General features: G+C 42.6%; 1 protein-coding gene across 1 annotated transcript; it reads right to left on the reverse strand.

The window, feature by feature from the left end:
- Positions 1-612: 612 nt before the first annotated feature.
- Positions 613-14,833, reverse strand: ppp2cab (protein phosphatase 2 catalytic subunit alpha b). Its single transcript, XM_056285339.1, has 7 exons — positions 14,490-14,833; positions 6,316-6,525; positions 4,937-5,110; positions 4,298-4,387; positions 2,166-2,327; positions 1,390-1,508; positions 613-1,218 (listed from the first exon to the last, which is right to left on the reverse strand). Exons 1-7 carry the CDS (start codon positions 14,589-14,591, stop codon positions 1,146-1,148), a joined length of 930 nt encoding a protein of 309 aa, XP_056141314.1. The 5' UTR covers positions 14,592-14,833; the 3' UTR covers positions 613-1,145.
- Positions 14,834-15,740: the final 907 nt, after the last annotated feature.

A 15,740-nucleotide genomic window follows, 5' to 3' on the forward strand; every position in this document is an offset into this window, starting at 1 on the left:
ACTGAAGGAAAACAGCACACACACGCTCACATCAAGAACAACTTTTATATTTATTAAGAATAGAAATGAGATCGTGGGAATCAGTAAATTGATGTGGACAAGCATTCCATATTTTTGCCGTACACACCAGGATACTGGAAACGGGGAAAACCTTGAATATGCATTTCTTAATAAGGTCTTATTGGGGGAGTGCAAAAAGTAAAAAAAAAAAGATGAGTGATGGAACGTTTCTGTCAACATTGTATGCAGATAAACTAATTCAACTTTCTTTGATAAATCTCTGAACAAAAATTTAAAGGGTGTGAAAGATTATCTATTGATTTAGGTTAAGTTTCTTAGGATTTACAAAAGTGCGGGGGTGCTCGGGTGGCTCGCCTGGTAGAGCGCGTACCACATAAGGCTGAGTTCCTACCGCAGCGGCCTGGGTTTGAATCCGGTCCAGGCCCTTTGCTGCTTGTCATCTCCTGTCTCTCCATTATCACTATCAAATAAAGGTGGAAATTGCAAAAAAAAAGAAAAAAATAATAGTATGAGAAAACATGAGGGAGTCGACATAATTAGCTGTGGCATGTGGGAATCAAACGATCACTTTTTTCTCTTTTTTTTTTAAAGTTTTTTTTTTTTTTTCATTTTTGCCTTTATTGAATGCAGGATAATGAAATGGCAGACAGGAAACAAGTGGGGGAGAGAGAGAGATGGGTATGACATGCAACCAAGGTCACTGGCTGGAACTGAACCAGGGACGTTGCAGTTATGCGGCGTGCGCTGTAACCATTCGGCTACCAGAGCGCCAAAACTAGCACATTTGAAGTGACAACGCATCACGGCTGCTTTTTGTTTTTGATCTTGGTGCAGTCAGTCGAGCGACACAGGTAAAGGATGTGGAATTATGACACCACTTTCATACATACAGGTCTTCAGCGATGAATATTGTCGTGATTATGGCACCACCCCTTTTGATCCATGCGTGGACACAAAGACATTTTTCTTTGTTTTTGCTAAATGTTTAAACAGCTCTTTATGTGAATATACATTGTACACTGCTGTGGCCCACCCCCAGACTTTGCACTCTCCCCCTCATACTGGTGTCAGCTGAAGGTACTTTCATGTCATGGCAATGCTGGACCGCAGTAGGGGGCCAGGGTTTACAGGAAGTAATCAGGGGTGCGACGGGTCACGTGGGGCTCCCCTCTGCGAGGCGCAGGATCAAACTGCAGGCTGAGGGAAGGATAAAATAAAGACAAAAATTAGATTTATAATAGTGAACATTTCACCAAGTATTGATAATCTAAACCATTACACTCTAAGCACAGACAGAGTTCAAGTTTTTCAGAGATCTACAGAGTTTACAACTTCCAGCCCCGACCTCCCCGTTAACCCTGAACTTACAAGGAGTATTTCAGGGTGTCGTCTAGTTCCATGATAGCAGCCTGGTTGCCGCAGCGGTAGCAGTAGTTGGGAGCACTGAATATTGTCACCACATTCCTCTCGTGACACCAGTTGTAACCCTGGAGGAAACAGATATGTAATTCACTGGGAAATGCATAATTTGGGGGAAAGAGCCACTGTTCTGCTGAAACATGGTCTTCAAGAATGCTATTCTGTGGCAGCACCCCTGTCCATTATAATTTTGGTTGAAATGCATTTCTTTAATAAGTACAAGACCTATTCCAGTGATATTAATTCACCCAAAACCCAAAAGGAAAACACATTGAATGTGCAATAAAATCGATAATGCAAATTATTACGTTTATTAGCTAGTGTAGCGTTTATTAGCTGGTGTTTAATGAAAACTAGCTGAGCACACCGGAGACTAGGACGTAGCAAATATTTTAAGGGCATGGAGGGGTACAAGATGGACAGGACTATGATAGGTGGGACAGAACAAACTAACCCAAAAAGCTGGTATAAAACGGGATCGTGAAATTTTATCCATTTCGAAATATCAAACTCAAAGTTTAAAGTCACACTGACATACACTCCTAATGCCCTCTACAGACCAAGACTGCTGGAAAATCTTGTTTTTCCACTGAAATGGACCTTTGGTATGAGGCAAATGCTGGCAGCTTTTCCCAGCCCCTATATAATGCACCTTTCTAGACCATAAACACACACATGTGCCCATATATACATACAGACTGCACTCAACAGTGTTGGTGTCTCACCTCCATGACCAGCTGGTGGGCCCTGGAAACCAGTGTGAGGCGGTTGGCATGGTTGAAGGTCTCCGATATGTCCTGGCCAAAGGTGTAGCCAGCTCCACGGGGAGAGATGCCCCAACCTCCACGGTCATCAGGGTCTGACCACAGTAAGTCACACATAGGACCCTTTGGGGACAAGAGGAGGAGGAAGAGGTCTATGGTAAGACATGGCCACACTAATAAATACTCACTTCTGATGCTAACTCTAGCTGCAAACCGTTAGAGATTAAAAGAGGAAACAAAATGTCCCTTTTTATGAATTTTACCACTCGTGGTGTCAAGATGAGTGCCCATCCACAAATACTCAAATCAAGACATTCTTTTTGTAGTAGCTCATTTTAAGGGCAAATCTCTAGTCGGACTTTCTCAGGAAAAATTACGTAGCACAGCATTTTCAATCTTAACCACGGAAACTAAATCCAAAAGAAGAGGCAGGTAATGTTGGGTTGGAAGAAGAAACAGAACTTGTTGTGGACAACAAGCCGATATGGTAGTTGTTAAACAAGTACGAGTTATTAAAATACTTCTATTAACAAACCACAGAAGTGGAATCAGTTCATCTGGACACAACGTTTATTCAGAGAGACATTTCATCAATCATCTAGTAATGCCCCTTTTCCACTACATGGTACCGGCTCAACTCGACTCTCAGAGTGTCATTTTCCATTACCGTAACAGTACCCCCTCAGTGTAGCTGGTCTGGATTATCCAAAGGAATTGAATCGAGTGCAACTGGACTTGGTATATATCGGTGAGGACGTTTCGCCTCTCATCCAAGAGGCGAAAGGCATGAGAAAGGCACGAGACCAAGCTAATCTGACTAGCTTGAATTGATGAAGCCTCTTGGATGAGAGGCGAAACGTCTTCACCGATATATACCAAGTCCAGTTGCACGTGATTCAGTTCCTTTGGATAACCATGACCTGGATGAATGAGAACATTCACAGACTGGTCTGGATTGATTTTGGTACCCCCTCCAGTTTTTTTGGAACCTCAACAAAGTTGGTACCGGAAAAGTGGTAACAGTTACCAAAATGCCGGTACTTTCCTGTAATGGAAAAAGAAAAAGTCGAGTCGAGTTGAGCCGGTATCATGGAGTGAAAAAGGGGCATAAGTGACCTCTTCAGTCTCAATTGACTGCAGGTATTCCCACCCTTATTAACAATACAGTGGCATAACGACTGAAAACAACGATCGGTTTCATATGCAAATTGTCGCGACCACTAATTAGAGTTTCAGTGGCCACGTGTAAGATGGTAAGAGTACATCTGTCGCCATCTTACAATGCTGTGATTGCAAACATTCCCAAATCCTCTGTGAATAGTACACATGGCCATTAAAACTCTAATTAATGGTCACGGCAATTTACATCTGAAACCGATCGTTGTTTTCTGTCGTTATGCCGCTGTATTGTTAATGAGGGTGGGGATACCTGCAGTCATTTGAGACTGAAGAGGTCACTCAGATGAGAGATGAAACGTTTCTCTCAATAAATGTTGTATCCAGATGAACTGATTCAACTTTCTGTGATTTTCTTACCTGGATTATTGAGCATACATAAAGACATCTATCAACCAACATGACAACATCAGATATAATTCCAATTTAACAGTCTTGCAGTTTAACCAAGGGGAAAGTGTTGACTGACAGCTGCACTGTTTTACTTTGAGTGGATGTCTGGCTTTAGAGAGCTGAAACACTACCACACTGCCCATAGATGTTGGGAAGTTAAAAATAAAGATGATTTTCAGAATTGTATTGAAACAAGATGTTTGCAGATGTTGAATCATTATTTCCATTTTAAATTCACCAACAATTCATGATCATTTCATTTATTGCTTGTAACGTTATTCACTTCATGCTTTGTACTTATATATTCTTACCTTAGTCAGCATATATACTTTTTCATAGATAACTTTAGATATTAAGTTTTTATTTAAAAACGTTGAGTTTGTCTTCGAGTCATTATTTTGAGTCTCCTACTATGCTGTGCAAAATTATTTTGCTGTAAACAAACTCTCCCATGACTTTTTAGCATATTTCATATTTTTGCCTTTTCTTTAGTAAAAGTTTTACACATAGCTCTTTGTCAATACCTCATGTGGCACTTCCTGTAAACGGTCCAGTGCTCTGATGTGATCCAATGTGTCTATAGACGGGGACAGGCCTCCGTGAAGGCAGAAAATCTGAGATGAGAAGACAAAAAAACCACATGAGATATGTCACAGATATTTGTATACAAACATTTATTATCCATCTCTCACTCTCAATCCATTTCAGTCCAACTTTCTCAATCTCCAACTCTGATTTTCTTGTCCATCTCATCAGTTCCCAAAAATCTGACACTTGGTTCTTCCTTCAAAACTGTTTAACTGGCAATACTATTGTAGCGAGAATTCAGGGGGCAGGCGGGAATCGAACCTGGGTTACCCGCACCATGGACAACTACGCTAACCAGTCAACTTAAGGGTTCGACCCGTGAGCCAAGGGCTAGCGAGTCTACACATCCATGGTTGTACACTGTTACACTATGTATATTACCTTCATTGTATAGCTGGAAACTACTCTACACAGAGTACAAACTACAATTCTATCATATAATCATAGAGAATAAACTAGCATAAACACCATGTAGTCCAGCTCAGAATGGCTCTCCACTTAAAGTGCAAGTGAAAAAACATAGCTTGGTGTCATACATGTCTTTGAAAATGGAAGCAAGATGGAAGTCTTCTCACCTGAGAGTCTACCAAGGCAGTCAGGGGGAGGTAATCAAACAGGTCTGTGAAGTATTTCCATACATTGGCATTACCATATTTCCTTAGGCACTCATCATAAAAGCCATAGACTTGCGTGATCTGTCTGCTTTCATGGTTCCCTCGAAGGATTGTGATGCGCTCCTGGTATCGTACCTGGGATGGAGGTAGAGAGCACCAAGACTTGTAAACCGGGTGACAGCAAAGTTTTATTTGGTCAACTTCAATGCAAAAAATTTTGAAGATTCATTTGCAAATGAATTTTCCTTTTGACACTTTTAGTCAGTGATATATGTAAGACAATAGCTAATGCATGAACAGCCAAATCATAAATGATTTTGCAGTTGCTCATTTTAACTGTTACACACACACACACACACACACACACACACACACACACACACACACCTCTTTTCTATCATAAATATTCCTAAAATCTGAATTGCAAGTATCAGCAGAGATTGCTGATTGACATTGATTGGAAAAAGTGTCTGCGTGGGTTTCCTCCGGGTGCTCCGGCTTCCCTCCACAGTCCAAAGACATGCAGGTCAGATGAATCGGCTGTACTAAATTGTCCCTAGATGTGTGTCAGCCCTGTGATGGACTGGCGGCCTCCAGGGTGTCTCCCTGCCTGCCGCACAATGACTGCCGGGATAGGCTCTAGCATCCCAGCGACCCTGAGAGCAGGATAAGCGATTTGGATAATGGATGACTTTTTGATATTGATATACTTTATTAATCCCCGTGGGGAAATTCATGCTCTGCATTTAACCCATCCTAGCTGTGTAGCTAGGAGCAGTGGGCAGCCGCCGTGCAGCACCCGGGGACAAACTCTAGTTCGTCTTGCCATGCCTCGGTCAAGGGCACAGACAGGAGTATTAAACCTAACATGCATGTCTTTTTGATGGTGGGGGAAACCGGAGCACCCGGAGAAAATCCAGCACAGGCATAGGGAGAACATGCAAACTCTACACAGAGGACGACTTAGGATGACCCCCAAGGTTGGACAACCCCGGGGTTCAAACCCAGGACTTTCTTGCTATGAGGTGACAGAGCTAACCACTGCACCACCGTGCCGGGCTTTTTTTTTTTTTTTTTGGATGGATAGATGGATGGAAAATGTGGATGGAAAAAGTAAAGAACTCGTGGCACCACCACTGCCCAGAAGTCCGATGTTCAAAAAATGACTGTGTCATGTCAGCAAATGTATTGTGTTTCAACTACCTTTCTGTTTTCATGCTTACCTCGCTTGCTTTGATTTGTTGTAGTTATTCACAGCAATAAACAACAGAGATAAAGACTCGAGTATAACTACACATAGCCCTTTTAGATGTCATTACAGAATGAAAAGTGCCGCTCACCTTTAGTGCTACTAGTAAAGTGACGGTTTCTACGGAGTAGTAGCCTCTGTCCACATAGTCACCCATGAACAGGTAGTTTGTGTCCGGAGATTTTCCTCCGATCTTAAAGAGCTCCATGAGATCATGAAACTGCCCGTGCACGTCTCCGCACACTGTCACCGGACATCTTACCTCCTGGACATTGGACTCCTTTGTTAGGATCTCCTTAGCCTGGAGCAAACACACACACATACACACAACAAACATTTTAATTCAGCATAGTTAAAAAAAGAAAAAGTGAGGAGTAGAAACACAGAATGGTTTTATCTTAAATAAAAAAAGACTAGAAGTATTTATTATCAAATGAATGATTAAAACAAATATAAGGAAACCCCTTCACCACACTGTAAATTTACATGGCTTTTTTTCATGGTCATGTCTGATCTTCATATTGTGATTGTCCAATTACTGCAGCAGACTGTAGGAATGGTGATTAGGACACTATCTTGTGATGAGACCTCCCACATCATCACCATTATAATCTCTAATGATGCAAGTAGAGCTGAGGAGTATATCAATGCAATATCAATATGCTGACTTGAGACGATATTGTCTAGGGTTTTGTTTATGGCAACGTCATGACATAACTTAAATGTTGTCAATCCCTGGTCTTAAAGACTGCATTACATTACAGTAAAGTGATACAATTTTCAAAACTTTTTCGACTGTTTTAGCTGATTGAAATGAACAATGAATGCCTCCACCTGCTGAAACCTGTAGACCTAAATGACATGCCATATTTCTGGAGATCTTCTTTTCAGTGTGGTGGCATGGACTAAAGAGGCTGGGGTGATCTGGGTTTGGGGTGGGGTTAAGCGGCTTTAAGGAGCTTTGGAGCATTCGAATATCAGATACTCATGCTGGGGGGGTTCCGGTCAGGATTGTAGCTGGCAGACTGGATGGTGACAGACCAGCTTACTAACTCGCGGGCTTTACTTGAGCCGAGCTGAGGTCAGAAGCATTGACTGAGAGAGGGATGATCTCCGAGACCAGCGCCGACCTTTGAATTGGAGCAATGTAGTACAAGTGGATAGGGATCGAGGAAGCTTGAGTAGATGCTTATTTTCATGTATGGATATATGTATTTATAAGAACATCATTTGACCCTTTTTGCTGTTGTTACTTTAGTGCTGACCATCACTGTCTCTGGAATTTTTATATATGAGAGAGAGAGAGAGAGAGAGAGAGAGAGAGAGAGAGAAAGAGAGAGAGAGATTTTTGTTTTTGTTTACCAGATTGTTCTCCAACAGTATATTAATCAATAATAAGAGTGGAGTCTTAACATTTATGTTGACTGTACTTTAATGAGACAAATGGGTCATTTTGTCATGCCAATAAGGCAAATTGAAATGAATTCAGTTGAGAGGGCTAAGGCTAGCCTGCCACCCTGGCAGATGGCACCACAGTGACCAGAACGGTGCTGAACTGAACAGGATGTCAGCACTGACCTATATTACACGCACGCACGCACGCACGCACACAAACACGCACATACATGCACACACACACATACACAAACACACACACACACACACACACACACACACACACACACACACATAATCCACGTGCCCATACTACCATGTGGCAGGAGGCCTTTCAATTACTGAGGCAGCTGACAGACTGACTGGGGCTTCTATCTGTAAAGCTATTGAGTCGCTAAGCCAGAGAGAATATTCTAGACATCTTTATTAAAGTGGAGCAGCAGTTTATTTCCATTTCCATCGTAATTAACTGGACTGAAACATCGAGAGAAGAGAGAAAAGAGAAGAGAGAAAAGACGAACTGGTCTCGGCAAACAAAACAAACATGTTAAAAATAGATTGGGTCAGTCAGTCTGACTTGCTGTTTTCCAGCGGAGGTTGATTACACAACTGTTGTTGTGTTGCACATAAACACCTAATTTTGCACACGGTATGACTCAGAATCAAAACAGGAAAGGACTGAAAGTGAGACAGAAATATCAAACCAAGAACTGAGGGGTTAAAAATGGCAGGAGCAGTTTGGTTGAGACAGTACTCATTCGAACACAGACTATCTAGGGCAGCAATTTCGGTTCTTTGTTTGCAACATCAGTTCTCAACTCCTGCCCTAAGGACACTGAAGGCGGCTGGTTTTCTATTCTGCCTGGCAGTTAAAGCTACAGTCTTGATGTGAGCTTGGTCTTTATCCACATCTTCACTTCTTCAAAGTTGCCGCTACCGGGGCGTCCGGGTAGCATGGCAGTCTATTCCATTGCCTACCAACACGGGGATCGCCGGTTCGAATCCCTGTGTTACCTCTGGCTTGGCTGGGTGTCCCTATAGACACAATTGGCCGTGTTTGTGAGTGACAAGCCGGATGCGGGTATGTGTCCCCGTCACTGCACTAGTGCCTCCTCTGGTTGGTCAGGGCGCTTGTTCGGGGGGAACTGGAGGGAATAGCGTGATCCTCCCACGTGCTACATCCCCCTGGTGAAACTCCTCACTGTCAGGTGAAAAAAAGAAGCAGCCGGCGACGCCACATGTATCGGGGGAGGCATGTGGGAGTCTGCAGCCCTCCCTAGATCAGCAGAGGGGGTGAAGCAGCGACAGGGACAGCTTGGAAGAGTGGGGTAATTGGCTGGATAGTCTTGGGGAGGGGGGGGGGCCAAAAAAAAAGAAAAGATTTTTTACTTTCCATCTAGCTACAATATCCTTTAATGCTGTGCATCTGTCTATTGATCCATTTTACAAGTTCCCTCCATCCCCTCTCACAGGAGAGAAGACTCTCTAAGCTGCGCATAACTTTTAATTTATAGCCCATCAAGGGATTTACTTACAAAGACATCCTCCCCATCTTTATATTCTAGAGAAAAATATGACAGGAGAAAGTTAAAATAATCATAGCATTTGTTAGATGTGATAAAAAGATTTTGAGTAAAAAAAATAGGAAACCGGAGAAAAATGAATGCAAACACCACTTCTGATGTCGTTGCAATTTTCTTGTAACAGACAAAATGAGCATTGGATTGGGTCACGGGCCCAGGCTTTGCACATAAGAACATTTCATTCTCAAGGTCCCCCATCGTTGCTCTCCGTGTGAGTCCCAAACCAGCTGTGTACGAACAACATGACGGCAGGGATTACGGAAGTGACTCTCCCACTATGGGGACCATTCCTGCAGCGGACAAGCCTCGGCCTTGGCTGGGAAAGGACTCTGGCCCTGACTTTTAAGACCTTCAGAGAAACAAGACAACAAACCGCTTAGCTGTGTGCCGAGAAGTGAAGTCAGAATCCCCCTCTCTCCCCCACCCGCTGCTGTGTGATCCCAATTAAAACAAGCATATGAAGATGGTCAGTGGGATAAGGCAACTGGGAAAAAGTAAATGGTTGACTACAAGGTGACACACCAAAAAGATGACATCAACCCTGAGAGGTGTATGGTAGTTACTAAGTCAGCATCTTCCCGACAACCCTCCCTCGCTATAATCAGCACCCACCACCGGATAGATGGTAGCAAGTGGTAAATGTCTGTGCCTAGTCAGTTATTCTGCTTCTGTTGCTGCTGAATTCCGCTGACTGTTCATCACCAAGCCATTACCATCAGCGTATTTGCTTTGGGATTCAATTTTCTGGTTCACTTAGTGGCTGCTGAAAAGTTCAGGACACTTTAATGGCTGTATGATGTATGATGCTCCAGTTTCGTAGTTGTTCACCAGTGAAAGTCTTCTCTATTTAACAGCTGACTCGTTTTCAACAGATAATACTGGCTATACTTTAACAAATAGAGCCAATATTATAATTCAGCCCGGTGGCAGTCTTTAACCAACCAACAATCGGAAGTTATTGTGTGCTGTACTTTTACGAGTAAAATAGTAACATTATTTTGGAAATCCACCAGCCCCATGCTAGTGGACAATAAAGGTGTTTTTGTCCAGACAATATTTTCATAAAACTAAAGTTCACATGGGCAAAGGTCCTCCAGAAGATAACGTAAACCCAACCGAGAACAACCGCCTGATGACCTCACTCTGACAAGCCGTAAATGACATCAAGAAGAAACAAAGGGCTACTTTTAGGGCATTCCCCTGTTGCTTGAAGTTGAACTCGTGATGAAATTAATGAACGCCGACGGTGAACTTATGTAAGCACATCTTTGAAGCCTATCAAAAAGGCAAAACTGTGTTTAACTGCCCTATAAAGTTCCATATTCACGAAGAAAGCAAATCATCAAAGGCTATGAAAGCAAAAAATAAAAACAAAAAAACCCGCTGTTTTATTATTGCAGGAAAAGGATGGAGAAGGGATGTATATTGTGCATTCAACAACATTTACCCAGTTTAACACCGAGTCGCCTTATCAAAACATTGTATGGGTGAACTCGATTAACAAATAACACTGCATGCAGAAACCCTACACTTGATTCTAATCAGCAGGCTGCAGATCAGTTTTCCCCTGACACCAGGCAGTGGTGAAGAGGCTGAGGGATTACGCAGCATATCCAATATCTCCACACCCTTTTACACCCAAAAAAATAAAAATAAAACGGAGACCTCTGTCTCTCTGACTCAATCCAACCACTGTTTTCCTCAATCACATGCTCAACCCCCCCCCCTTTTAGCAACGACTCTGGTGTTGGTGATGCATTTCTGAATCAATCATATCCTCGCCATTTTTAAAATCAGGAAAGGCAGGCTGGCTGTTGCAGAGGCAAACATTAGCTGATCCCTTTGGGAGAGGAATGGACGGAAGGATGCAGGCAGACGATACCCAGGAACAAACTGATTTGAACGGCAACGTGGCTGCACTCATCTTTCTCTCGGTTGGTTACTCAACATCTCAGTCATGTGCCCTGGTTGCACCTTTCTTCAGTGCCCTTCCTGATTTTTATCTTTTCTATTCATTTTGCATTAAGTGCACATGTACGTTGTGTAATGTTAATTTATGTGGGGCTTCTTTGATCATCCCACTTAAAGTGTGCAAATAAGAAAAGTAGAGACAGAATGGAAACTATGTGGAAAGATTTCACATGAAACATTTTGCGCACAATCTTGCTACATGCATAACAATCACAATACTCTGAACAGATAGTGGTCATGAAGTAGAACTACATATGGCACCTTGAGGAGAAAGTGGGCAATCTGACCTGTAGTACTTATCCAGTGTTTTTATGCTATACAATGGAGGTAGACAGAGCTATAAGGAAAGAGAAAACTAAACACTTCCTAAAGTAAAATTTGAACCCATTTAACTCCCATCAAAATACCAATACTTTCTCAATGCTAAACTAAAATATAAAGCCATTCCTAACATGCACAACAAAGACAGAGGTGGCTATACTGGTGGACACCACACATCCTTGAAGATAAAGCTTCAGAAACTTTTTCAACCTGTAAAAACCGAGGCCTAAACACAGAAAATGTAGTGGTACTGTGTGCTCCACCTCACTGCCCATTTTTGAGGCGATTCAATCCAAAGTAAGTACACCAGGGCCTTGAATGCACCTGAAACTTTTCAAGTTGCCGTTTCAGGGCAGATACAAGAAAGAAAACAAATACTGGCATTTATAAGCCATTCGAGAATACCATGACCTTATACCGTCAGCCAAAACTGCTCCAAACAAGGATGTTGGCCTTCCTTTTCAGTGCTTGGGAGAGAACCATGTTATAGAAAGAAAAACAGGCCCAACAACTGATGTTCAAACACTGTAGGAATCCATCCAATAACATCAATTGTTTGCATCCATCACAGCCTACACAGACAGCTCAAGTTTTAGAACGGCTACTTCTCTCATTGTACAATTCAACAAACCCTTGTATGAAAGTAGAGAAAACAACCAAGCTTGTTATTAATGCATGTTATTTAACATGCATTAAAAGAACTGCTGGACTTAATGTCAAAGTCAAGAAACACTGGCTGTTATCATGCGATCTGCATATTACCTCAATAATGAATCATCCAATCACAGTGTTTGCATTAACCATCTCATTTATACAGATTCACATTGTCCCCATTGTGTCCCCATTTTGGAGTGCGTGGGAAGGTGGCGAGTTTATGTCATCAACAACAATATACTAAAACAACGAGACAAAACATTTTGCTATAGGGGTCATTTTAACAGCTCGGAGGCATCAGATATAGCTGGTCATTTTCGCACAATCCAGTTTGCAACTATTATGAACATTACAACAGCAATTGTGGGAAACATTTCTGCAAAAGTACACTGAGTCTGAGTACATGGCAACCATAATGAGCTGCAATATGTTTGGCTGCAGGGATAAGCTTTCTACCCTCTGGGCAGGACTTTCTTACCAATGTCAGCATACTGTATGGATTGCATTTACACCTAGCTAATTCTGGCTGAGATCTGATCAGGGTGTGAGCATTCTCTGAAGGTGGACTGGTGAATCCAATCACACTCCGATTGCAATGAGCTGCATGCTTTTACATCTTGCATTTAGACCACTTCTTTATACAGATGACATATTTGGATTCAAGAAACTTTGTCACACCATCAGGTTGGTGGTATGTGTTTACAGTACAGCATGGTGGCTCTGTGTTAACATACCCAATTTCCCACCATAAATACAGACAATAAACACTTATAGGATACACACAACAAGAACATAGTCATTAAGGGGTATCAGGGGTCATGGTTAGGAGGGGATGGAGTTGAGAGTTCTTAGTCCAGTGGGGAAAAAACTGTCTCTGGATAACGATCGTATGCCAGTATTAGGTGTGGCTGGAGTCAAGGTTTCCAGAGCAAATACCCAGCATATAGCATCCTGTACACACATGGGACACTTGTAATAGTTATAAGACAGCCATCTAAGGTCCAGATACACAGATCTTAAACTGAAATGCTTGTTCCAGAGAAAGAGGTCTCCAGCATAGATTAAGATTAAGCCCTGACTCAGACCAGACAAGTCTAAGGACCAATTGGCATCTCATCTCATGATGGTGTCATTACATATAATAATGTCATCCAGTTGTCAGTGGGAAGCATACAGCAAACACACAATGTCTTTGTAGTGAAAAATAGAGACCATCACTAAATATGTAAGGCAAGAAAATCACGAGTAAAAAGGTAGAGGGGGGGAAAAAGGGTTAGTTAGCATAACAGTACAGGAGATTTTTATGCAACCTCTTCACATCTCAAGTTTGTTATTGACATGGTCTACGTGGTTAGGACAAAGCCCACACAATGAACACCGTGAGTTTAAACCAGAGTTTTACTGTATCAGTTTTCTTGCACTAGCTCAGCAGGAAACCCTGGATTCAAGAATCCACTGAGAAGATAGCACATAGAAACTGTCAACTGGACCACCATCCCCTTGGCCATCCCCTATGAGTCAATGCTGTGTCATCTGACGGGAGCCACATATAGCCACTGGTCTGAAATAGGCTAGATTACTTCCTGTGTTGCACTCTGATATTTACAAACAAACCTTTTCCCGGTTATCTTTGAAAATTACATAAGATACAGTGAAGAGAGGCCTTAACTTTGAGGGACAGGGCTATGTAATGAGACATTTGTGACACTAAACGTGAGAGTATTCATATTGAGTATGAGAGTATTCATATTGAGGCAATGTGAGTATTCATACAGCCTTTGACGTTCAAGCCAGTACAGTATCACCGCTTATTAGACGAAATTTAAGTAAAACACAGGACGAGTCAGAAATGCACCACTCCAATAGTAAAGTCATCAATCTGCAGAGATGAAGCTAGTTGAATTTATGGCGATAATAGTGCTTGCCTATCGCCCACTATATGCGATTTCCCTGACTTGGCAGGATTTCAGTGCCATATTTTTCAAGACTTGCCACAGGTCACACGGACAATCTCAATCAGTGAGGTTGAAACGTGGTACGCGACTTGAATTCCACTGTATAAATACAGTCCTGTAACTGCCGCACCGTTAGTTTGGAGCAACGGATAAAACTCGTAACAGACCCACTAAACATTTACATTTCGCAGCCTCCCATAAAAACCGGCAGGCAACGATTCACGTTTACTCGAGAGACTCGGCATTGAATGATTCTTGGCAAAAGATGGGCCAAGTGCGATGAAATGTACACTAAAGACGCCATTTTAAGAATGCCTGGAAAGCGGCGAGGGGGGGGGGAGAAACTGACAGCAACTTATCACACGGGAAAACAACTTTTATCTCACCTTCTCGCACAGTGTTTTGACCTGGCCCTCTGTCAGCTGCTTGCATTCGTTGAGCTGCTCGATCCACAGATCGAGTTCCTTCGTGAACACTTTCTCGTCCATCGCCGTGTCGGGTCGCTGTCTTGCGGCGGTTATCGAGCGTTGCGCCGACGCCGATTTGAAACGGTATCTGCAAATAATAACGCTTCTCGTCTAACCCCGTGTCCAAAAACGCCTCAGCCAAGGGGTTTACGCGGTCCCTGTACAGAGACGCATGTACCTCCAGTTGCTAGGTATGATTAAGCAGCGATGACAACAAGGGGAGTGGTGGTGATGGTGGTGGTGGAGGGAGGGAGGACCACAGTGAAGACGTCAGCTCTCCGCGTCCCACCCTGGGAGAGAGCCGCAGAGCGACCCACCGCTACGTTGTGATTGGTCGAGTGGGGAGCCGTCCCTGCCCTCTGATTGGTTTATTGATTAGAAGAGGAGATATCAGGAAACGCCAAAATAAATACAACATGCAGCTTTACAAGCTGATGACGCCGAAATGTTTGTGGTAGCAATGTACTTAAGGGGAAAACTATATGGAATGTGTTTTATATTCTAATAAAAGGAATATGAGTGTTAAGTTGTTATTATACTAGTATTACAATGTTACAATTTCATTTAGCAGACGCTTTTATCCAAAGCAAAGCAACGGACATCTGAGGATAAATACAACACAAGCAAGGATCTAGTCAGGAGTATTAGTATTTATATATTTAAATGTATATACAGCCATCCTTTATCCAAACAGCTTATCCCGTACTCAGGGTTGCAGGGATGCTGAAGCCTATCCCAGCAGTCATTGGGCAGCAGGCTGGGAGACACCCTGGACAGGCCACCAGTCCATCACAGGGCTATATCATATCATTATAGGAGTATTAGTAGAGTATATTAGTATCAGTACATTGGTATATAACTTTAGTATAAAAGTATAATAGTATCAGTATAATTTGTTAATATATCATTTATGTATAATGATCCATCCATTCATCAATTATTCAAGCCACTTATCCCAATCGGGGGTCACAGTCATTGGGCGGCAGGCGGGGAGACACCCTGGACAGGCCGCCAGTCCATCACAGGGCCGACACATTCAAACCTAAGGATGCATAATAATAAAAAATTTAAAAAAATTATGGGCGTCCGGGTAACGGAGCGGTCTATTCAATTGTCTACCAATGCGGGGATCGCCAGTTCGAATCCTGGTGTTACCTCCGGCTTGGTCGA

Source organism: Lampris incognitus, chromosome 8, assembly GCF_029633865.1.
Source record: "Lampris incognitus isolate fLamInc1 chromosome 8, fLamInc1.hap2, whole genome shotgun sequence".
In the NCBI taxonomy this organism is placed as follows: domain Eukaryota; kingdom Metazoa; phylum Chordata; class Actinopteri; order Lampriformes; family Lampridae; genus Lampris; species Lampris incognitus.

What these genes read in the sequence shown, in the direction of transcription:
- ppp2cab (XM_056285339.1), bottom strand. Translation starts at nt 14,591, where the DNA reads ATGGACGAGAAAGTGTTCACGAAGGAACTCGATCTGTGGATCGAGCAG. An exon ending in CTGCCTTGGTAGACTCTCAG is followed by an intron (nt 4,388 to 4,936) that starts GTGAGAAGACTT and finishes TTCTCATCTCAG; the next exon opens with ATTTTCTGCCTTCACGGAGG. An exon ending in GACACCCTGAAATACTCCTT is followed by an intron (nt 1,219 to 1,389) that starts GTAAGTTCAGGG and finishes TCCTTCCCTCAG; the next exon opens with CCTGCAGTTTGATCCTGCGC.